At 39.5% G+C, this 18628-nt stretch overlaps 1 protein-coding gene across 3 annotated transcripts in view; it reads right to left on the minus strand.

Annotated features, from left to right (window-relative positions):
- Positions 1 to 1057: 1057 nt before the first annotated feature.
- TMX3 (thioredoxin related transmembrane protein 3) overlaps positions 1058 to 18628 on the minus strand; it is a 43021-nt gene continuing 25450 nt past the window's right edge. For all 3 annotated transcript variants that reach the window (XM_042961371.1, XM_042961373.1, XM_042961372.1), the window contains 8 exons: positions 17352 to 17418; positions 12731 to 12829; positions 10380 to 10437; positions 10162 to 10215; positions 9265 to 9321; positions 4512 to 4641; positions 3068 to 3136; positions 1058 to 1512 (listed from right to left, as the gene is read on the minus strand). In XM_042961371.1, coding sequence (XP_042817305.1) covers positions 1255 to 1512; positions 3068 to 3136; positions 4512 to 4641; positions 9265 to 9321; positions 10162 to 10215; positions 10380 to 10437; positions 12731 to 12829; positions 17352 to 17418 — 792 coding nt within the window. In that variant the 3' untranslated portion in view covers positions 1058 to 1254. The remainder of the gene's footprint in view (positions 1513 to 3067; positions 3137 to 4511; positions 4642 to 9264; positions 9322 to 10161; positions 10216 to 10379; positions 10438 to 12730; positions 12830 to 17351; positions 17419 to 18628) is intronic.

An 18628-nucleotide genomic window follows, 5' to 3' on the forward strand; every position in this document is an offset into this window, starting at 1 on the left:
TATACCACAGTGTTACTTGCAACAATTCCAATCTGTATACACGAGTTGGGACAGAATTCCTCTGTCACGTCATTATAGACAGAAGGTGAAAGGGGTGTCAGAATTGAGAGGACGGAGAGGGTAACACTTGGCTGTCGATCACTGGATACAGACTTTGCTGACAGGCTGATTATGTCACTCATTACTCATTATGAACATAGACATGCCCATAATATTACATATGTCAATAAATTTTATATATATATATGTAAATATATGTGCATGTTGTGTGTGTGTATATAGATATATATATATATATCTATATACACACAAAGATACACACATATTTTAAGTTACCATAAAGTTACCATACCATAAACATAAAACATAAGATCTATATTACTTTTTAAAAAGCAGCAGGAGCTTTTTATCAAAGGAAATTTTCAGAAGAAATTCCAATATACAAAACAAGAAAGAGAAAAAAAAGTAGGTCATTCTGGCTAAAGAAGGGTAGGAGTAACAGACTCTCCCCTTTCTACAGTGATCACTGAGACACCTGCTAAGCATGTCCCAGCACGTGGTCTGAAATCACTGCTCCAAGTAAATCCTGTTTAATTTGCAAAGATTAAACATAAGACTGTTTTTTCCCACTATACAGACCCATATGAAAATTTTATAATGTAACTGAGTAGAAAGTTAAAAAGTAACATTTCTTCTCCGTTAAAAATAACAAAATAAAATTGCTATGCTATATAAAACCAAATTATTTTTAAGTTGTAATCTGAATTTGATCCATGGAAAAAGGTGTTAGTTCTCCTTAAAGTGCTAAATTTTAAAGACTTAATTTTGCCCGTGTAAATCTCATCTAAAATACATGAGGAGAATGAATGGTAGGAGGTGAAAGTATTGTTTTTCTTTATCGAACATGTGTCTTCTACCTGACTGACCAATTTAAATATTCTGCCCAAGAATCTTAATTTGTCACAGAATGCTCAGATAGAGAAACATGCAAAAGAACTACTCTGCTAAAACGACATCTATATGGTAAACTCCGATGGAGTGCTTCCTCATTTTTTTGTTTTAGATAAACATTTCCTGTGTTTGCTCCAAATGTCTCCCCATTTATGAAGGACTACTTCACTCCATGCAGTTTGATATTAGCAAAATACAAATAACATATTCTCTTTTGTCAAGATCATGATTAAATGTCTAAGTTCAATAAATAGACTCTTGGATAATTTGAAATCCTATCAAGTATGCCACACTAGCCAAGATTCAATCTTTCTTCTTCTCTAATACATCTTTGGGTTCCTGCACCGTAGGCCCGAGGGTGGCTCCACCGCTTGGCTCCCGTTCTTTGCCGTCTTCTACTGGTTCCTGGCTTTCGATTTCACTTCTGGACACCTCGTATCGTTCTTCTATGTACCCTCCATCAGTGTCCGCCGTGTAGATGCCGTAGCACATGATACTGATGACACCCAGTGGAAGGCCAAAGAGAAAGCAGCCCATGAGGGGCGAGCTCTTGAATATAGACTGTGGGAAGATCATCACAGCTCAGTGTTTGTTAAAAAACCACTACACAGTTCATCCTCTTGCTACCCCCCAACTTCTTTTAGTTCCAATCAATCAAGGTCGGTATTTCTGCAGTGACTACCCTGTTACAGACACTGTTAAGAGACAGAAATTTTACACTGTGTGTGTGTGTGTGTGTGTGTGTGTGTGTATGTGTGTGTGTATCCAGCTACCAGCAGCAGAAAGAGGCACCAAATACTCTATGACTTTTCTAAGGACATTCATTTTCCTCACATCAACCACAAAGGTCTCTCTGAGACGGTAACTACGTGCCCAGCAGCTTCGGAGTCGTATCTTGGACTAGACGAACCTATTCACCGAGAAGGCTGCTTGTTTACCGTGAAGCAGGTGCATACGCATTCCTCTTCACAGGACGCTTTAAATCCTTTTTACTTTCTGCTTAGTAGCAAAGCCACATGAGCTTAATAATAACTCCTCTCAGCGTATACGCCATCTCCTCAGGTCTCAGGAAACAGTAAAAGCAATTTGGCTGAACAGGTCTTTCAACTATACTGTATCCTATGGGTTGTGACTACACACTTCTCAGACGGTAACCCTGAGAACGATACAGGCGAATTCAGAGGAGGGCAAGGTCACCTTGGATTGAGACAACGGAGGAAGGCTTCCCAGAATAAAAGTGTTCTGAGGTGGAAATTTAAGCCTGAGTAAGAATGAGGCACTGAGAACGCCCAGGCGGCTTCTGCAGTATTCGAGAACTAATGAGAACACCTGAGGCGGACAGAGTATTGTCCCACGTGTCGCTGGAAAAGGGAAGGAGAGCGATCATGGAGCCAGGGTAAAAGGAAAGGAAGACACCGCGTGCAAGTCAGAGGAGCAGCTACGCATCACGTGCTAAGGGCCTACTCTGAGGACTTCCACTCTGAGAACTGCTTTCGGCCGTAATGAGCGAAAACACCTCTGGACTGAGCAGCTCAAGACAGACAACTACAATGGAGTTTAAGGCTCCAACAAATCTAGGAATGCTGACCGAGAGCTGAAGCAGCTTCAGACCCAGCGACTGAAAAGGGCGGAAAGAGGCTCCGGAAAACGCTTGTAAGTCACGTCACTGAGGTAATGGATTCTGAACTCTAGTCAACTCACCGATCGTACAGAAGTAAGTAGACAAACTGAATTTCCACCCGAAGAATACATTTTCTTAATATAAATATGCACCAGTTCTCATCTTTAAAGATGTATTTTTAGGGGCACCTGGGCGGCTCAGTTGGTTAAGCGTCCGACTCTTGATTTAGGCTCAGGTCATGATCTCGAGGTCGTGACATCAAGCCCCGTGTCGGGCTCTGTGCCGGGTAAGGAGCCTACTTAAGATCCTCTCTCCCCTCCTCCCTCTGTCCCTCCCCGACCTGCATGCACACGCCTGCACTCTCTTTCTCAAAAGAAGAAAAAAAAAGATGTATGTTTTTACCCAACCCTTTGAAATTTCAGGTTTTACCTTCCTTAGACATTAACCCGTACGTTTTCAATTATCAGTGACACCAAGCAAGCTGTCACGACTCACCACAATAGTCGATTTGGCATCAAATATTATTCTTTTCAATCTCTGCAAAATGCTATCACCTCCTTGGGCCTTAAATTTAACAGGAAGAGAACAATTACATTATTTAAGTACTATAACTTCATTTTTCTGTTATAATCTTACAAGTGCAGGTCAGGGTTGACCCCAGAGGATTACAAAAAGCACCTGAAAGAGCCATGCAGCAAATATTTACTGTGTTTTCCGTCCCCCTCCCCCCCAACCTCCTTTCTTGCGTGAACACACTCTGACCCTCCTCTGAAGACTCAGTCTCCCTACTGACACTCTGAGCGTCGTGGCTGATGCTGACCCACCTGAGCCCTGCCCAACTTCTTTCTGGGTTTAGCTGAGCTTGTTAAAGTCACTGCACCTCAACTATCGTGGAGGGAACCTCCCCAAGAATGACACCCAAACGGCAAAAAAGTGCTCAAAGGGAGAGAAGAAAATTCCTGATGAAAATCAAATCCCTGCCTTCAGGTATCTCTGAAGTCTGGCTCATTCCTTGAATTTCTGTACGAAGCTCACTTTGTGGTCAAACAGTTTGAACTGGGTTTCACTAACTGACATATGGAAGAATTCTCACTCATATAGGTGAGTTTCATTTTAACAAGTATTGTTCTCACAAATATAAAATTCCTACTCTGTAACTGTTTTCAGAAGAACTGCTTGTTATTCCGTGAGCCAACTTTCAAATAAAGTTTGTAACAACCTGAAACAAAGCTCTCACAAACCAGTAATTAGACTTCCTAAAAGTCTAGAAGTCTCCTACTTTTTCTATTTTATTCTAGCCTACTGAATTATGATGCCTGCCGCTCCTATCTGAAGTCATTTCATGAGCCCACAATACGGGTGACAACCCACACTTTGAGTAACACTGCAGTACTCCTTACAGGGAAAAATGCAAAGTGAAGACAACCCATTCATTATTTCTAGAAAATATTTTATGTGGTTGGATTTGGAACTCTCCACTGAGGCTGATTCTCGGTACATTTCCCCATCTCTCAAAAAACTGAGGTCTCAGTCACAGGTTTTTCTTAGGAAAGCAGTCTGAATAACTTAATCCAGTTATGCTCTTGAACCCAGAGAGGTTAAGGGCTGGGGCAGCTCACAACTGGGATGCCCCTGCACACGGCAGACCTCTCAGCATCCGCAGCCCCGACCCCAAACACCAACACCACCTACCGTCACTGTGACAACCAACGATGTCTTCCAGATACCCCTAGGATGTCCCCACCCATAAGCAGCTTCTGTGTCTCAGAGAATGCTGCTCTGCGACCTGAGAGAAGCGAGGCGGGACCCCGCCCCACCCCCCCCACCCCCCTCTGCGCCAGGCGCCGCCCCTTCCTTTCAGAGTCCCCAGGAAAGAAGAAAACTTGTTTCTCCTCCACCTCCTCCCACGGCCCCTGTGAAACGGAAGGGAACAACTCACCGGGACTGTGCCATCTAAGATGTCACGAATGAAATGTGCCATGTCCTCGGCACTGCCGATCTGTCTGTCCAGTAAGAAGTATTGTTGGTTTGAAGTATTCAGTACAACCACAGTCGGGACTTTCAGTTCACTGAAAAGAGAAAAACAAAAGAAATCAAAATACACATTGAACAGAGAGAGAACAAATATTCTGACAGTCATTTCTATTATAGCTAAGTAACAAGTACAAAAGGAGGAAGCTGTATGAATAGCTTTGCCTCCCTGTGTCTACATGAAGAAAATTTCAAATTGTGCATCAGTTTAAAAAAAGCTAAACAAGGGGCGCCTGGGTGGCTCGGTTGGTTGGGCGTCCGACTTCGGCTCAGGTCATGATCTCACGGTCCGTGGGTTCGAGCCCCGCGTCAGGCTCTGTGCTGACCGCTCAGAGCCTGGAGCCTGTTTCAGATTCTGTGTCTCCCTCTCTCTCTGCCCCTCCCCTGCTCATGCTCTGTGTCTGTCTCAAAAATAAATAAACGTTAAAAAAAAAAAAAATTAAAAAAAAAAAGCTGAACGAACAATGTATGATAAACATTCTAATATATGGTATCAGACAGCTTGGCATTTATGATTAAACTGAAGAACAGAAATTGTTACGTATGAAGTGTCAATTTCCGGGCAACCCGACTCCTTTCCCTCCAAATACCAGCAGTGTTGGGTCACACACGACCCGCTCCAGTCAAGCGGCACGAAGGGAACTCGAAGGGAACTCGACGGGAAAGAGCGCGGTGTCTGGAGACACGCCGCCTGTGTGCAAGCCTGGGGCTTTCCCGCCATTTACTTTTTAAGCCTAATGTTTTTCATTTATAGACGAATAAGAGGTGGGTAGTGGGAGGTTGTCTTGTTTTAAAAATCAGGAAAACTCAAACATTCAGCACAGTCCCTCGTACATCGTACACGTTCAATACATGCTACTCCAAATTCTCTGAACGCCCACTATCCCAACGCACGTTCCACGGGCGTCCTCGGGAAGGGCCTCACTGATACACTACGTATCAACTCAGTTGATACGAGAGAAAACATTACCAACAGGTGTCATTTAATTGAAATAATGTTTTATTTTTTTCCTTTCAAGGATAGGTTGTTGAATAATCATAAAAGGAAGGGAGGTGCTCAATTCTGTATGTCACCTACACATGGGCTTATGGCTATTTGTGCCTATATAAAAATATTATACAAAAGCACAAAACTACAGTAGAAACAATTTACACCACCACTGTATTATCACCACATAAGTAACCGAGTCCTGTGGGTTGCTTTATCGCTCATAATTCTCTCTCCCTCCCCACCCAAAGCCCTTTTCCCAGTGAGGCAAATCGTGCTCATGTGACTCCTGATGTTGGGCTCAGCCATGGACTTGGCCAGCCATGGACTTGGCCAGGGGGAAGGTAACAGAAGGGACTCGAGCAGAGACTTCAACTATGCTTGCAGGGCTAGGCTTGCCTTCTTCTATTTCTGTGACTGCCACAAGAAGAGCCCCAGGAAAACGTCCTGCTAAGGTCAAGGACATGGAAGACTGCAGCTGATGGCACCTCAGTGGCAGTTTGGAGCCACATCCTTCTGTGCCCAGTCAACATCAGCCAAGCCGAGACAAGAGAGAGAACAAATACTATTGCTTGAAGCTACTGGGTATCAGGTGGTTGATTATCCAATATTAATGTTAGGCAAGAACTAACTGATTGTATAATTTAAAAAAAATCTCCATTCTTCATAATGAATGCAAAAAACAACTTTTTGATTGATAACAGCTTAGTTATTAGTTATCATAATGTGTAAATAGGAAAAAACTTCTATATTTTACAGAATGGATTAGAATTTGGCCTTCCTATAAAAGCACATATTGTAAAAAAGTTAAATACACAGTTGAACTAAGGACTATCTGTTGTGAACTAATTCAATTCAAATAATGATGGAAATGGAAAACATCACTTCATCCTATTCCCTCTTAATTATATTCACAAAAACCCCAAACAAAACAAGTTAGTAGACCCAGGGTCTGACAGTCCCTATTTATTTTGAGAAAATTTAGAAAGCATAGTGCTGCCACAGAACTATCTTATAGAATATCATGTGTTTGTCCTAAGTTAAAAACACTTTACGCATCAATACCTATTAAATTCCACTAATTTATCTGACAATATTAGCGTCACAGAAGAGCTTTGGAGTAAGAGTGATCTGGATTTGAGAACTGGATCTCTTTAACTTACTTGTTGGGCATCCTTTGGCATATTACTTAACTTCCTTGGGTTTCTTCTAAGAAATTTCAATTTCCTCATCTATACAAAATGGAGATAACAATCGTACTTATACCTTACTAAGTTCTACAAAAGTTCAAAAATACATATTGACCAGTCGAGTGTTGGTCACAGAATTAAGTGCTCAATAAGGACTTTTAATTATTATCACATAACCATCATATGCTTTCTCTTCTTTCAGAAAAGAAAAGAAAAAAAGCAAAATATGAATAAAAAACAAACAACACAACAAGGTGTTGGTGGTAGAGATTATTATTTTTCTCTGACCATGACTGTAGCTCAAAATATCTACTATCTCACAACTTACATTAAAAGTCATACTCATGAAGGATGGCCCATCATCTGTACATATTCTGAATATTATCCTGGATCAAGGAGTTGTTTATTAGACCCAGACTGCTTTGACTTCTTACAAACCATGTTTTACTGAATGCTGGCTTGCCCTGAAGGACATTGTAAGAAATGGTTGTATCAAAGTCCCTACTATATATGCTGTAAAAATCCTATTAAAAATATACTTCTATTATGGTGTCCTCCATTATGAGATTATACAGCATAGCATATTCTCTTAGGTTTCTGCAAAGTCTGCCATACTCCTTATAAGCTATAGTTGTTTGATAGACTATGGGGAATGTATAAATAATGTTTCTTTACTTTGAGTATGAAAAATTCAAGGCCAAATTTTTCAAGTACCTTTAATAATTACCTACAAATGATAAATCCCTCAAATAATAAAGATCTTTTATTTTAGTTTCCTTTGTCTTGATGTCTTCGTGATATAGGATATCTGGTACTTTGTATCATTGGTAAACACTCTCAAATCTTTATTATAACAAAAGGGATAATAAATATAAATGAATAAAGGTAACACTATAATTTTAAGACTTTTAACTGAAAATTACGAATGTTATCTTGGGATTGTAAATTTGGTTTTAATTTCCCCAGTGGAATACATGCGCTGAAACCTGAAGCAAGGCAACGCTCTGCCTCTGCTCCCACGCCAAGCTAGAGAACACCACACACAGCACAAGGGCACAACGCCGTGAACTTGAACTGGCACCTCAGTGTCGCTGGAGGAGGTCACCGGCCTCTAGTGAGTGGGCTTTCTGCACCTTCACTTCGGGGGCGATCTTAAAGCTCCACACTCTCCAAAGCCCCATTTTCCCACCACCTCTTGTGTGTGCTGTTAGGCTCTGTCTGGAATGAGTTCTCTGCATTTCTTCTTGCAGGAAACTTCTCTTAATTACTGCCTCCTCTAGCAAGCATGTTCTGAACCTTCCACCTTTGTGTGCACTGGGATGGGGGTGAGCGCCTCCATGTTTCCAAAACCTTCTACTACAAAGACCTTTTCATACAGTTGTGGAATTACTATGTTGTGTTACCCAGCAGACCGTTAAGTATTTGAAGACAAGGACTCAACTCATTTTCTACATCAACAGTACCAATCACAGCGTGTGACATGTAGTAGATATTAAATGTCTACTCCATAGAGTAGACTCTTATCTGAAATTCATTCAGTATAGGTAGGTTAAGTGTTTTCTAATACCAACTTTTTGAAGTGACAAATCAAATCTTTACATCATAAACGTAACTGATAGAATTATTTTAAAATCATATATTTTCCCTATAAAACTATTTTAATCTGTTAAAATAAATTCTTCTAAAATAGCAGTTAATTCTTGAATGTAAAAACATGCTACTTAAGGGGCACCTGGGTGGCTCAGTTGGTTAAGCGTCCAACTCCTGATTTTGGCTCAAGTCACAATCTCATGAGTTTGAGACCCACACAGGGCTCTGTGCTGGCAGTGCAGAGCCTGCTTGGAATTCTCTCTCCCTTTCTCCAACTCACATGGGTGAACCCTCTCCCTCTCAAAATAAACAAACTTAAAAAAAAATGTTTACTTAAGTTACATTTACTCATTAAAACTGAACTTAAAGTGTGTGTTAAATAGAAACCACAAAATCTGGAAGTTTTTGAACACTGTCTTCTTTCCAAAATACTATCAATTATTAACATGGAATTGGGAAATAAATTTTTTTCTATGTTTATCTGAATGCGTGCGCACATTGTGCATTGGGGTGGGGGGGAGGGCAGCGAGGGCAGAGAGAGAATCCCAAATAGGCTCTGTACTGTCAGCGTAGAGCCCGACATGGGGCTCAACTTCATGAAACCACGAGATCATGACATAAGCTGAAATCGAGAATCAGATGCTTAACTGACTGAGCCACCCAGGCACCCCAAGGTAATTTTTTTTTAATATAGTGCAATTATTAAAGCTCATTGAGTTTCAAATTTAGATTTAAAAACGAAAGTATGGTATTTGAGGAGAGAATATCTGTATCAGCATATAGGAAAGTTTGCTTTTTTTCCAGCTAGTGGTTCTTTTGTTTCTCAGAAACAGAAATTTAAAAATTGACAGAATTGATAAGGAAATCATGTAATCATTTAGAATTTTACTTACTCCATTAGCAAAGTATTTATATAGTCATTTCCATCCATATGGCCAAACTGAAAATCTCTAAATAACAACAACCAAAAGAAAAACAAAAGAGAGAGACAGAGAGAACACTATTAGATACAAAATAAGGTAAATATGTACCAAGAACTGAACTTTAGGGCTTGGTAAGCATGTAAACACTATAAACATTAAATATAAATCACATAAAATAAATGTCGAAAAGAGTATGAATTCTACTGGCCTCAGATACAGATACACACGAGTAAAATTAAACAAGTCCTAAGACATTTCTAGTCTCTATATATTTAACATGCAGGGCAATATAAACTTTTCTAATTAAAATATGTTTAAGAAAAAATACCCACTTCTAAAAAGAACTAATCAGAAAATGCTCATAGCAGGACAAATATAAATATGTATCACTCATACTTCACTAGAAGACTCCGAATAAAAACGGGATAAAAAGTAAATATAATGAGTGTCTCTTATGGCAGCAACAAACACAATGGTTAGCACAAAGCAAAAAGATCACTTAGTTTTTATATTGTTATTCTTTGAGTTCCTGTGAAAATTATCATCTGTCTGTATCTGACTTGCGACCGCGCATTTATCTTCAATGTAAGAGCGCAAGTCCATATATCTTAACCACAAACGTATCCCGAATCCTATCAAGAAGCAAGTATGCTCCAAATTACAAATGAAAGTTTCTTTTTCACTTATATGACATCCATCAACAAATTTTAAGTCCAAACAATTCATACCGAAATGCAACATACTATAATTCACTTCAGTATCTTGACTCACCTTTGAAAGTACGAAACAGTACTATTTTTTGCCTCACTGTATAACAAAACATAATTAAGCAAAGATAAAGGAATGTTCCTGAATGCAAGCACCTACCTGTGGAACTGGTCTCTGTAATCTCTAGCAACTTCCTGAATAATTGACTTTAATCTGTGAAGGAACACATGAATATTTCATCTCTGCAGTTTAAAAATATATTATGACTTTTCAATTACAACATCTGCTGCCTATTCTAGCAGTGTAGGAAAAGTAAGATACTATATCAAGTTTATGTGAAGCCACGTGAAGTTTGAATGAGATGATATTTGATATACCTGGTGTGTTCATTTGATGTATTTTTCTCATCAATAACTGCAATCGCCACAAGCTTTCCTGAAATTAAGAACGACATATACCTAAATTCAAAACCCTCGTTACACAAATTTTTCAATTTTTATTGTAGGTATGAATCGGGAATTAGTAAATAGCTTCTAGAACTTAATTCCAATTATGCTACATGTTATGCACAGTAGACTGAATCAGCGCACTAGTCAACTCCAAGTGAGACAGATGCTCCCTCCCAACCCCCAAATGTAAATAATAGCAACTAACAACTTATATACTCGTAAGTTGTTGTTTTCACACAACTCACAAAGTGACTAAGTATTTTGTCCAACGCTAAGACATTAAGAAATAAGTTGATAAAAGAAATTTATCATCAACTAACGTAGCTCTAAAAGAATGACATGTAACAAGGGAATGATTTTTACACGCTATTCCACTCAGTACCACGCATGGGTCACTACCTGCCAGTGATGCCACACAAAACAAAATGGACTGCAATTTACCTAACCCTGAATACAACATGGGTCCCTTTCATCTCTAACATCCTCTAGTGGACAGCAGGATGTCGTAAGCAGAGCACTGGGACCGGAGTCACAAGACCAGACGTCGCGGTCCAGCGTGTCTATCCTGTTCTAGGTGGGGGGGAAACCGCAGTGAGGCGCCACCATTTATTAGCTGAGGGACTTAACCACGCAGTGATGGCCACACAGACACAGCCCGGCACCAGTGGAGCACAGTCTGGTAGGGAAAATAATAGTAACATTTACAGATCATTTACAATACACAAACAGACGTATGGCTAACAACGAGAAGAGTTCCGAAGGAAAGGAACACGAAGCTACAGAAGGGTATGACACAGCGAACTTCGGTAGTTTGAGGGGACCAGTAAAAGGTGTTCTTAAGAAGCAATGTCTGGTCTGAGTTTGACGGATGAGCATAAATTAACTACACATTTCTGGGTATTGAAGGTGTATTGGTACAAGGTTTCCAGCCTTGGCAGGAAACCGAGAAGTCAGTGTGGCTGGAGAGGAGGGTGAGGAAGACCAGAGAAAGAGGACATGGAGACTCAGGTGGGGTCAGAAGACACAGGGACCTGCCGCCACCAGGACAAGAGCCAGGACCTCTTGTGGTCGTGTGGAAAGTGGCCAGTGGGACAAGGAACAGGGGCCGAGCCGCAGCAACACAACCGAACAAGGGCAATTGTGTTGGACATAAAACAGGAACATTCCATAGCCAACTTCTTTCCGAATTAATCTGGGAGAAGAAGCTACAACCACCTCGAGGTCATGATGTCTCTTATGATTACTGAACCGAAAGCAAAACTACTGTATTCCTATATTGTCCCCCTCTTCCCTTCACAAGGGTCCGAGAGAATCCAGAAGTAAACCACATTCTTTGACAGTGTCCACACCACCTTCCAACACTGAGCGAGCACACACCCCCCTCTGTAAGGATAAGCAAAGACAGAAACGTCACCAGACACAGAACATGAAAAAGTAGGCTCAGGAGCCAGAACAAATATCCTAAGAGTCAGAAAATAACATGAGAAGCTGTTAGAACATTTCTAATTTGCATTTTTAATCAGATTCAAAAGCAGGAAATCATCAAGAGGAAACTCTACGCACACTACTTCTCATATAAAAAAAAAACAAACTGAACCTTGAGTAACATTTTCCCATTTTTTAAAAATCTGCAACTATACTTCCATCCCACTTATCAATGAAATTATAAATGAAAACAAATGTGGCAATAATATCCATAATTTATTTCTCATTTGTAATTCAACATAAATTGACAAAACGCTTCCTCCTACAACTTACATGGTTAGCTTCTTACAATAGTTTTCATCTATCTGAGACCCTACAGTCAGCTGCTGATCGCTTTCATTTTTGCATCTATAAATATATTTACTTTGCTTGCCATTTCCAATCATGCAACTTTAAGAAACCATGCTAATGTGGTGCCTGTATTTTCCTCACAAGTAAAAGCAGGCTTTAAGAGGTTGTGATGAGTTGTATTCCGACTCCCACTACAAAATCAGCCTCCTAATATAGGTTCCTGGTTATTTTTTCTCATTTCTTTATTACCCAGGCTCAGTTTTCCCTGGCACTATGAGTTCTAACTAGGAAACCTTTTCTAACTGACCTTTATCCCCATACAAATGTTTGTTCTTTGTTAATATTAATCTATATTCTCATAAAGCGGAACTGGCATTGAGGTCTATTTAAGGAAGGAAATTATGAAACAGAGCTTAAAATTCCCTTCCTACAAAATCAGGTTTAAGTAACCAATAAAGGAAAAACTGTACAGACTGATGGAGCATTGTATATACGCTTGTTACCTGTGTCTCCAAGTTCATACAAGAGGAAGCCATCCATGGTAAGATAGTTCTGAAACCTCTCCCTGTTAATCCAAGATGACAGATCACCATCCTCGTACTCTTAAAAATACAACAAAACTAGTAAGTTATATGCAAATATGACTTTAAAATGCTTGTAGCATTCTAATCTAACAGTATACGTAAAATGCCTTGACACAGAATCGTAATCTTAAACTCATAAATTTCATTTTAGGGGTCTATTCTAGGCAAAGAATGAGCTGTACAAAAGGATTAATGCACAAAGCAATTCTTCACCACAGCATCATTAAAAACAACAAAAGACAAATAAAAATAAAGGAAATAAGTGAAATACCCTCAACAGAAAATAATTTAAATAATTATGGTACATTTTTGAGGAAGACCATTTACAGACTTTTAAAAAATGGAAAATTAAGTGGTAAAGCAGGTTGCAAAACAGTATTACAGCATCACTGGAACTCTATAAAACATAAAGTATGAAAAAAACAGACAGAATGATAAAATGAAGGCATATACTCCTACCAAATGGTTATCCTAGACTGGGAGTTATCCCTGAATGATGGCAGTATGGGTAATTTTTTATTACAGTTTCTTTACCCTTTTCTATTTTACGACATTTCTACTGCACTTTAAAATTGTTTCTCATATGTACAACTACCATAGCACACACATGAAGCCACAGTATTTTGGCCTTTATCCAACATCAACTGCTTCCCCCACTAAACAGAGAGGAAGCATTTATAATATTCAAGAGAAATATTGTGTCCTGATTAGAAACAGAATTCTGAAGTACTTGTGAACGATTTTAACTGCATGATAAAGAAGGTGATGTAAAAGCCTACCAATATGTTTGGCTAAAGACTGGATTTTAATGATTTCTTGAACGATGTGCTTTTTCTATCACTTGCATCGCTAAACAAAACATTTTCAAGTTATCGAACCTATCAAATAAGTGGCATAATCCAAATCTGGAAGTATTTTTGGCTTCGGATTTACAAATTAGAAAAATAAACATAAAAATAGGGGTTGATTATTGGGCCACAATCTCCACTCCAGGTCAAAAGTAAATGTTTCAAAGATTATACAGAGTGATAAATCTGGAACTCATCAGACAAACTATCCTTGGGGCACCTGGGTGGCTCAGTGGGTTAAGCACCGGACTTCAGTTCAGGTCATGATCTCATGGTTTGTGGGTTTGAGCCCTGAGTCAGGCTCTGTGCTGACAGATCAGAGCCTGGAGCCTGCTTAGGAGCCTCTGTCTCCATCTCTCTCTGCTCCTCCCATGCTTGCACTCTCTCTCGCTGCCTCTCAAAAATAAATGAATGTTAAAAAAAAAAAAAGAAAGAAAAAGAAAAGAGAAAAGAAAAAAGAAAGAAAAGAAACGAAATGAAACTATCCTCCTGAGCCCCTATCACAAAGCTTCTAAATTTATTGGCAACAATTAAATACTAGAAGCAGCATTCAAAGTAAATGGTTTCCTCTGAAGCTTCAGCAGGTTCTCAATACTAGCCTACTGCACATTAAAAACCGATGGCCTCTATAATAGCTACAGATACTTAACCTATCCCTCCTGTCCCCTCGTGGGAGGCCATGTCTGAAACATGGTGACATGAGGATGGGCACTCTTAGTCGTCGTGATTCAAGAACAGATTTACATCTAAACAGGTATGAACAGACTTTTTCCAAAAAGAAACAAAGTGGCTCTCTGAAGCATTAACAAACTCTTAACAGAACTAGAACAAGAGATCTGAAGACTAATGCTTGATTACACTATTTTGACTTGGGGGAGAAACACATTAATCCTATCTTTTCATTTGTAAAATAGTAAGAATACTAGGATCTCAAAAGGATTGTTATCAAATAGGACAATATATGTTAAGTGCTTATCACACAAGGAGGGTCGTAATCAAAGAGCAAATGGATAGAATCAGTGTAGATGTGAATTATTTTCCTCCTCATATTTTCATATGCGCCAAGTTCCTCCTAACTTCCTTTTTAAGCCCAATGTCTAATGAGGACAATCAACAAATATCCGGTGAATGAACAAATGAGTGAATGAACCTGTGATGAATTATACATCCATCGCCTTACCTAACGCTCTTCAGTCATCTCTTTCATAACCTCAGAATATTAATCTACCTGCTTTAATATCTATCCCCACAGAGGGGTGATGATAACATGGAATATCAAATACATAATAGTATCTGCTGTGTAAAATATAACAAATAAATGGGAGTTGTTATACTATAGCAAAAAAAATAAAATTCAGCCGTCACCCTTACTTAAAATTAATGAAGATACAAGATTTTAGAAATGCTTAGTTTTCGATTAGTATAATAGTTAAAATGTTCCTTTCATTAGAAAAAAATCAGAATATTCTTTTTATTAGATATTCTTCTATTTATTTGAGTTATTTAAGCAAGACAAAACTTACAGCTCTCAAGTAGGTCTAGTTTCTGTTCTGTTCTAGAATAACAAGACTCCAGAATATTTCTGTAATGACTAAAATGTTGCATATCTGTGCTGTGCAACATAGTAACAAAAAGTCACACAAAGGCACTGAGTATTTCAAAGGTAGCTGGTGGAAATAAGAAACTGGGGGCGCCTGGGTGGCGCAGTCGGTTAAGCGTCCGACTTCAGCCAGGTCACGATCTCGCGGTCCGTGAGTTCGAGCCCCGCGTCGGGCTCTGGGCTGATGGCTCGGAGCCTGGAGCCTGTTTCCGACTCTGTGTCTCCCTCTCTCTCTGCCCCTCCCCCGTTCATGTTCTGTCTCTCTCTGTCCCAAAAATAAATAAAAAACGTTGGAAAAAAAAAAATTTAAAAAAAAAAAAAAAAGAAACTGAAGCTTCGAGCCGAAATGTCCATCAACTGGACTGATGAATGGATAAAGAAGATGTGGTACACACACACACACACACACACACACACACACACACACACACACACACGATGGAATATTAGAGATTAAAGAGAATGAAACCTTGCCATTTGCAACGACATGGCTGAAGCTAGAATGTATTATGCTAAGCGGAGTAAGTCAGTCAGAGAAAGACAAATACCATATGACTTCACTCATACGTGGAATTTAAGAAATAACACAGACAGAGAAGGGAAGGAAAAATGATAAAAACAAAGAGGAAGGCAAACCATAAGAGACTTTTTTTTTTGTTTTTATTTATTTTTTGAGACAGAGAGAGACAGAGCATGAGTGGGGGAGGGGCAGAGAGAGAGGGAGGAGACACAGAATCTGAAGCAGGCTCCAGGCTCTGAGCTGTCAGCACAGAGCCGGACGCGGGGCTCGAACTCACGGACCGCGAGATCATGACCTGAGCCGAAGTCGGATGCTTAACCGACTGAGCCACCCAGGCGCCCCATAGAGAGACTCTTAAATCCAGAGAACAAGCTGAGGGTTGATGGAGGGAGGTGCGCGAGGGGCACTGAGGGGGACGTGTGCCGGGATGAGCGCTAGGTGGTGTAAGTCAGTGAGGAATCAATCACATTACACTGTTCGCTAACTTGGATTTAAATAAAATTTTAAAAAACATATCGTATGCCTTTAAACATACACGATATTATATGTTAATTCTCTCAGTAAATGTGGAAACACACGCACACAAAAAGAACTGAAGCTTCTACTTTATGAGACTAATGGAGAAGGTCACCGAGACTGCTACAAGCATGACTTTGCATTTACTTTTGCTTCTCAGTGGCTGTGTGGGATCCAACAGATGTTGAGTTTCACTGTTTCCCTTGAGATCTAAACGATCTCCCGGAGCCCCTGTGAGTTTGCTCCACTGGCCCGAGGAACCTCACTGCACGGTTCTGAGGTTGTGGGGGTAGGTATTTGATAATGCCAAGGAACTGCTGATTTTATTAAGTGTTATAACAGCATGTAATTATACATAAAGGAAAACTAACATTTCTAAAAAGATGCGTAACAAGGCACATGGTGAGGAAAAGCCTCTGGGATCTGCTTTAAAATACTTCCAACAAAGAAGAAAAGTGTTGAAGCAAATGTGGTAAGATCACGGTAATTGCCCAGCCTGGGTGATGGGGATGTGTTTTGTATTACTCTAGCATTCTCTTTATTATGATGTATGTTTGGTATAACACAAGTGTTTTAAAAATAGACTAGGTACTTACTTCACTGAAGAAATGTTGAACAGTAGGTGGGTGGTTATTCTATCAGGAAGGGAGAGATGGGAGCGAGGGCAGAACATACCCTACAGGGACTTCACCACTATCGAGGAGGTTTTAGTTATTCATCTTTTTGTGAGTCTGCAATGTTAGATCTTTTTTTTCCTATATAAATAATTTTGAATGCTTTAAAATAACACACAGAAATTGCTCAAAAGACAAATGACCAGACCAAAATAAATAAATAAATAAATAAATAAATAAATAAATTCATTGCAGGCAAGACCCAGAAAGAACATTAGATGAAAAACGAAAGTTGAAGGGCAAGAAAAACCTGTCAGTGCTCAACTATCGGGAGACAGAGGAATCGTCGAATCTACCAATTCTTTGATCAACACCTAAGTCCTATAATAGACAGCATTTTAATTTCAAAATGTTTTACATCAGTTAAAACTTCGGAACTTACCATCGTAAACAAAGTAAGTTTCATCTTTGAAAACAAGTACAGCAGGCATCTCCTTCAGTATCACATACTGCAAAAATAAGACACGCAAACAACTTTTATCATTCTAAAAGTGCTTAATCGGTAGCTATAATTTCAAAAGTATCGAAAGAAATCAGAAAAAAAAAAAAAACACAACAATAATGAAATTGTTGCAAACAGTTAAAAAGCAGCCAATCCCAAGCTTATCCAAGGATGGGTTTGGCATCTCTTTATACATCTCCAGGTACAGTGCCCTGTTTGCTGTGAGAGCCATGGAATATTCTTAGAGCTGACAACAGAGGTAAAGACACCACAGGAAGTACAGGAGACCCACTCTGAGGTAGGGAAGAGCAGTGGCTGAGGTAACAATCGGCACCGGTAGACTCAAGTCCCTCCCTGCCATTTCTCGACTGTGTGACACTGAGGCCACTTGTGTCCTGGGGAGTTGGGCTTTCTCCTCTGCAAATCAAGGACACGGAGTCCCTACCCCACCACAGAGTTAGGAAAATTAAGTCCGCTAACAAATGTGAGAGCAGGTTTAAACTGTAAATTGGCTTTATAAATGGGAACCTATAATGGCAATTAATAATAAATTCTTTCAGAAGCATGCTGTATTTATTTCAAAATAGTACTAGTATTATATAGTAGAGAAATCAGTATCCATGCGGAACAGATATAATTTGGGTAAACCACACAGAATTATTCCATGATGTGGTAATAATGAAAAGTAACAACAATCAATTGATAACTAATAAAATGCAAATAACAGTAACAGTAAAATAAAAATAAAGATGGCTGTTCTGGAAATATCAAAAAGGGGGGAAGGCATACCTCAGTAATATAGAATGAGCTGTTTACATGACTACTATAAAATGGTACACCATGAAAATAACTATTTTTTTATGAATGTGATTTATTGTCTAATTGGTTTACATGCAACACCCAGTGCTCATCCCAGTAAGTGCCCTGCTCAATGCCCATCACCCATTTTCCCTCTCCCTCACCCCCCTCATCCACCCTTAGAGTTTGTTCTCTGTATTTAATAGTCTCTTATGGTTTGCCTCCCTCCCTCTCTGTTTGTATCTAGTTTTTCCCTTTCCCTTCCCCCGTGGTCTTCTGTTCAGTTTCTCAAGATCCACATATGAGTGAAAAAAATAACTATGTTAAAGGCAGCAGCAAAGCTTGTAGGTAAGGCTCTATCATCAAGTAACTCTATTCGCCTGCTCTTGGCAACTCATCTACGAAGGTGCTTCGAAAGT

Source organism: Panthera tigris, chromosome D3 (assembly GCF_018350195.1).
Source record: "Panthera tigris isolate Pti1 chromosome D3, P.tigris_Pti1_mat1.1, whole genome shotgun sequence".
NCBI classification, from domain to species: domain Eukaryota; kingdom Metazoa; phylum Chordata; class Mammalia; order Carnivora; family Felidae; genus Panthera; species Panthera tigris.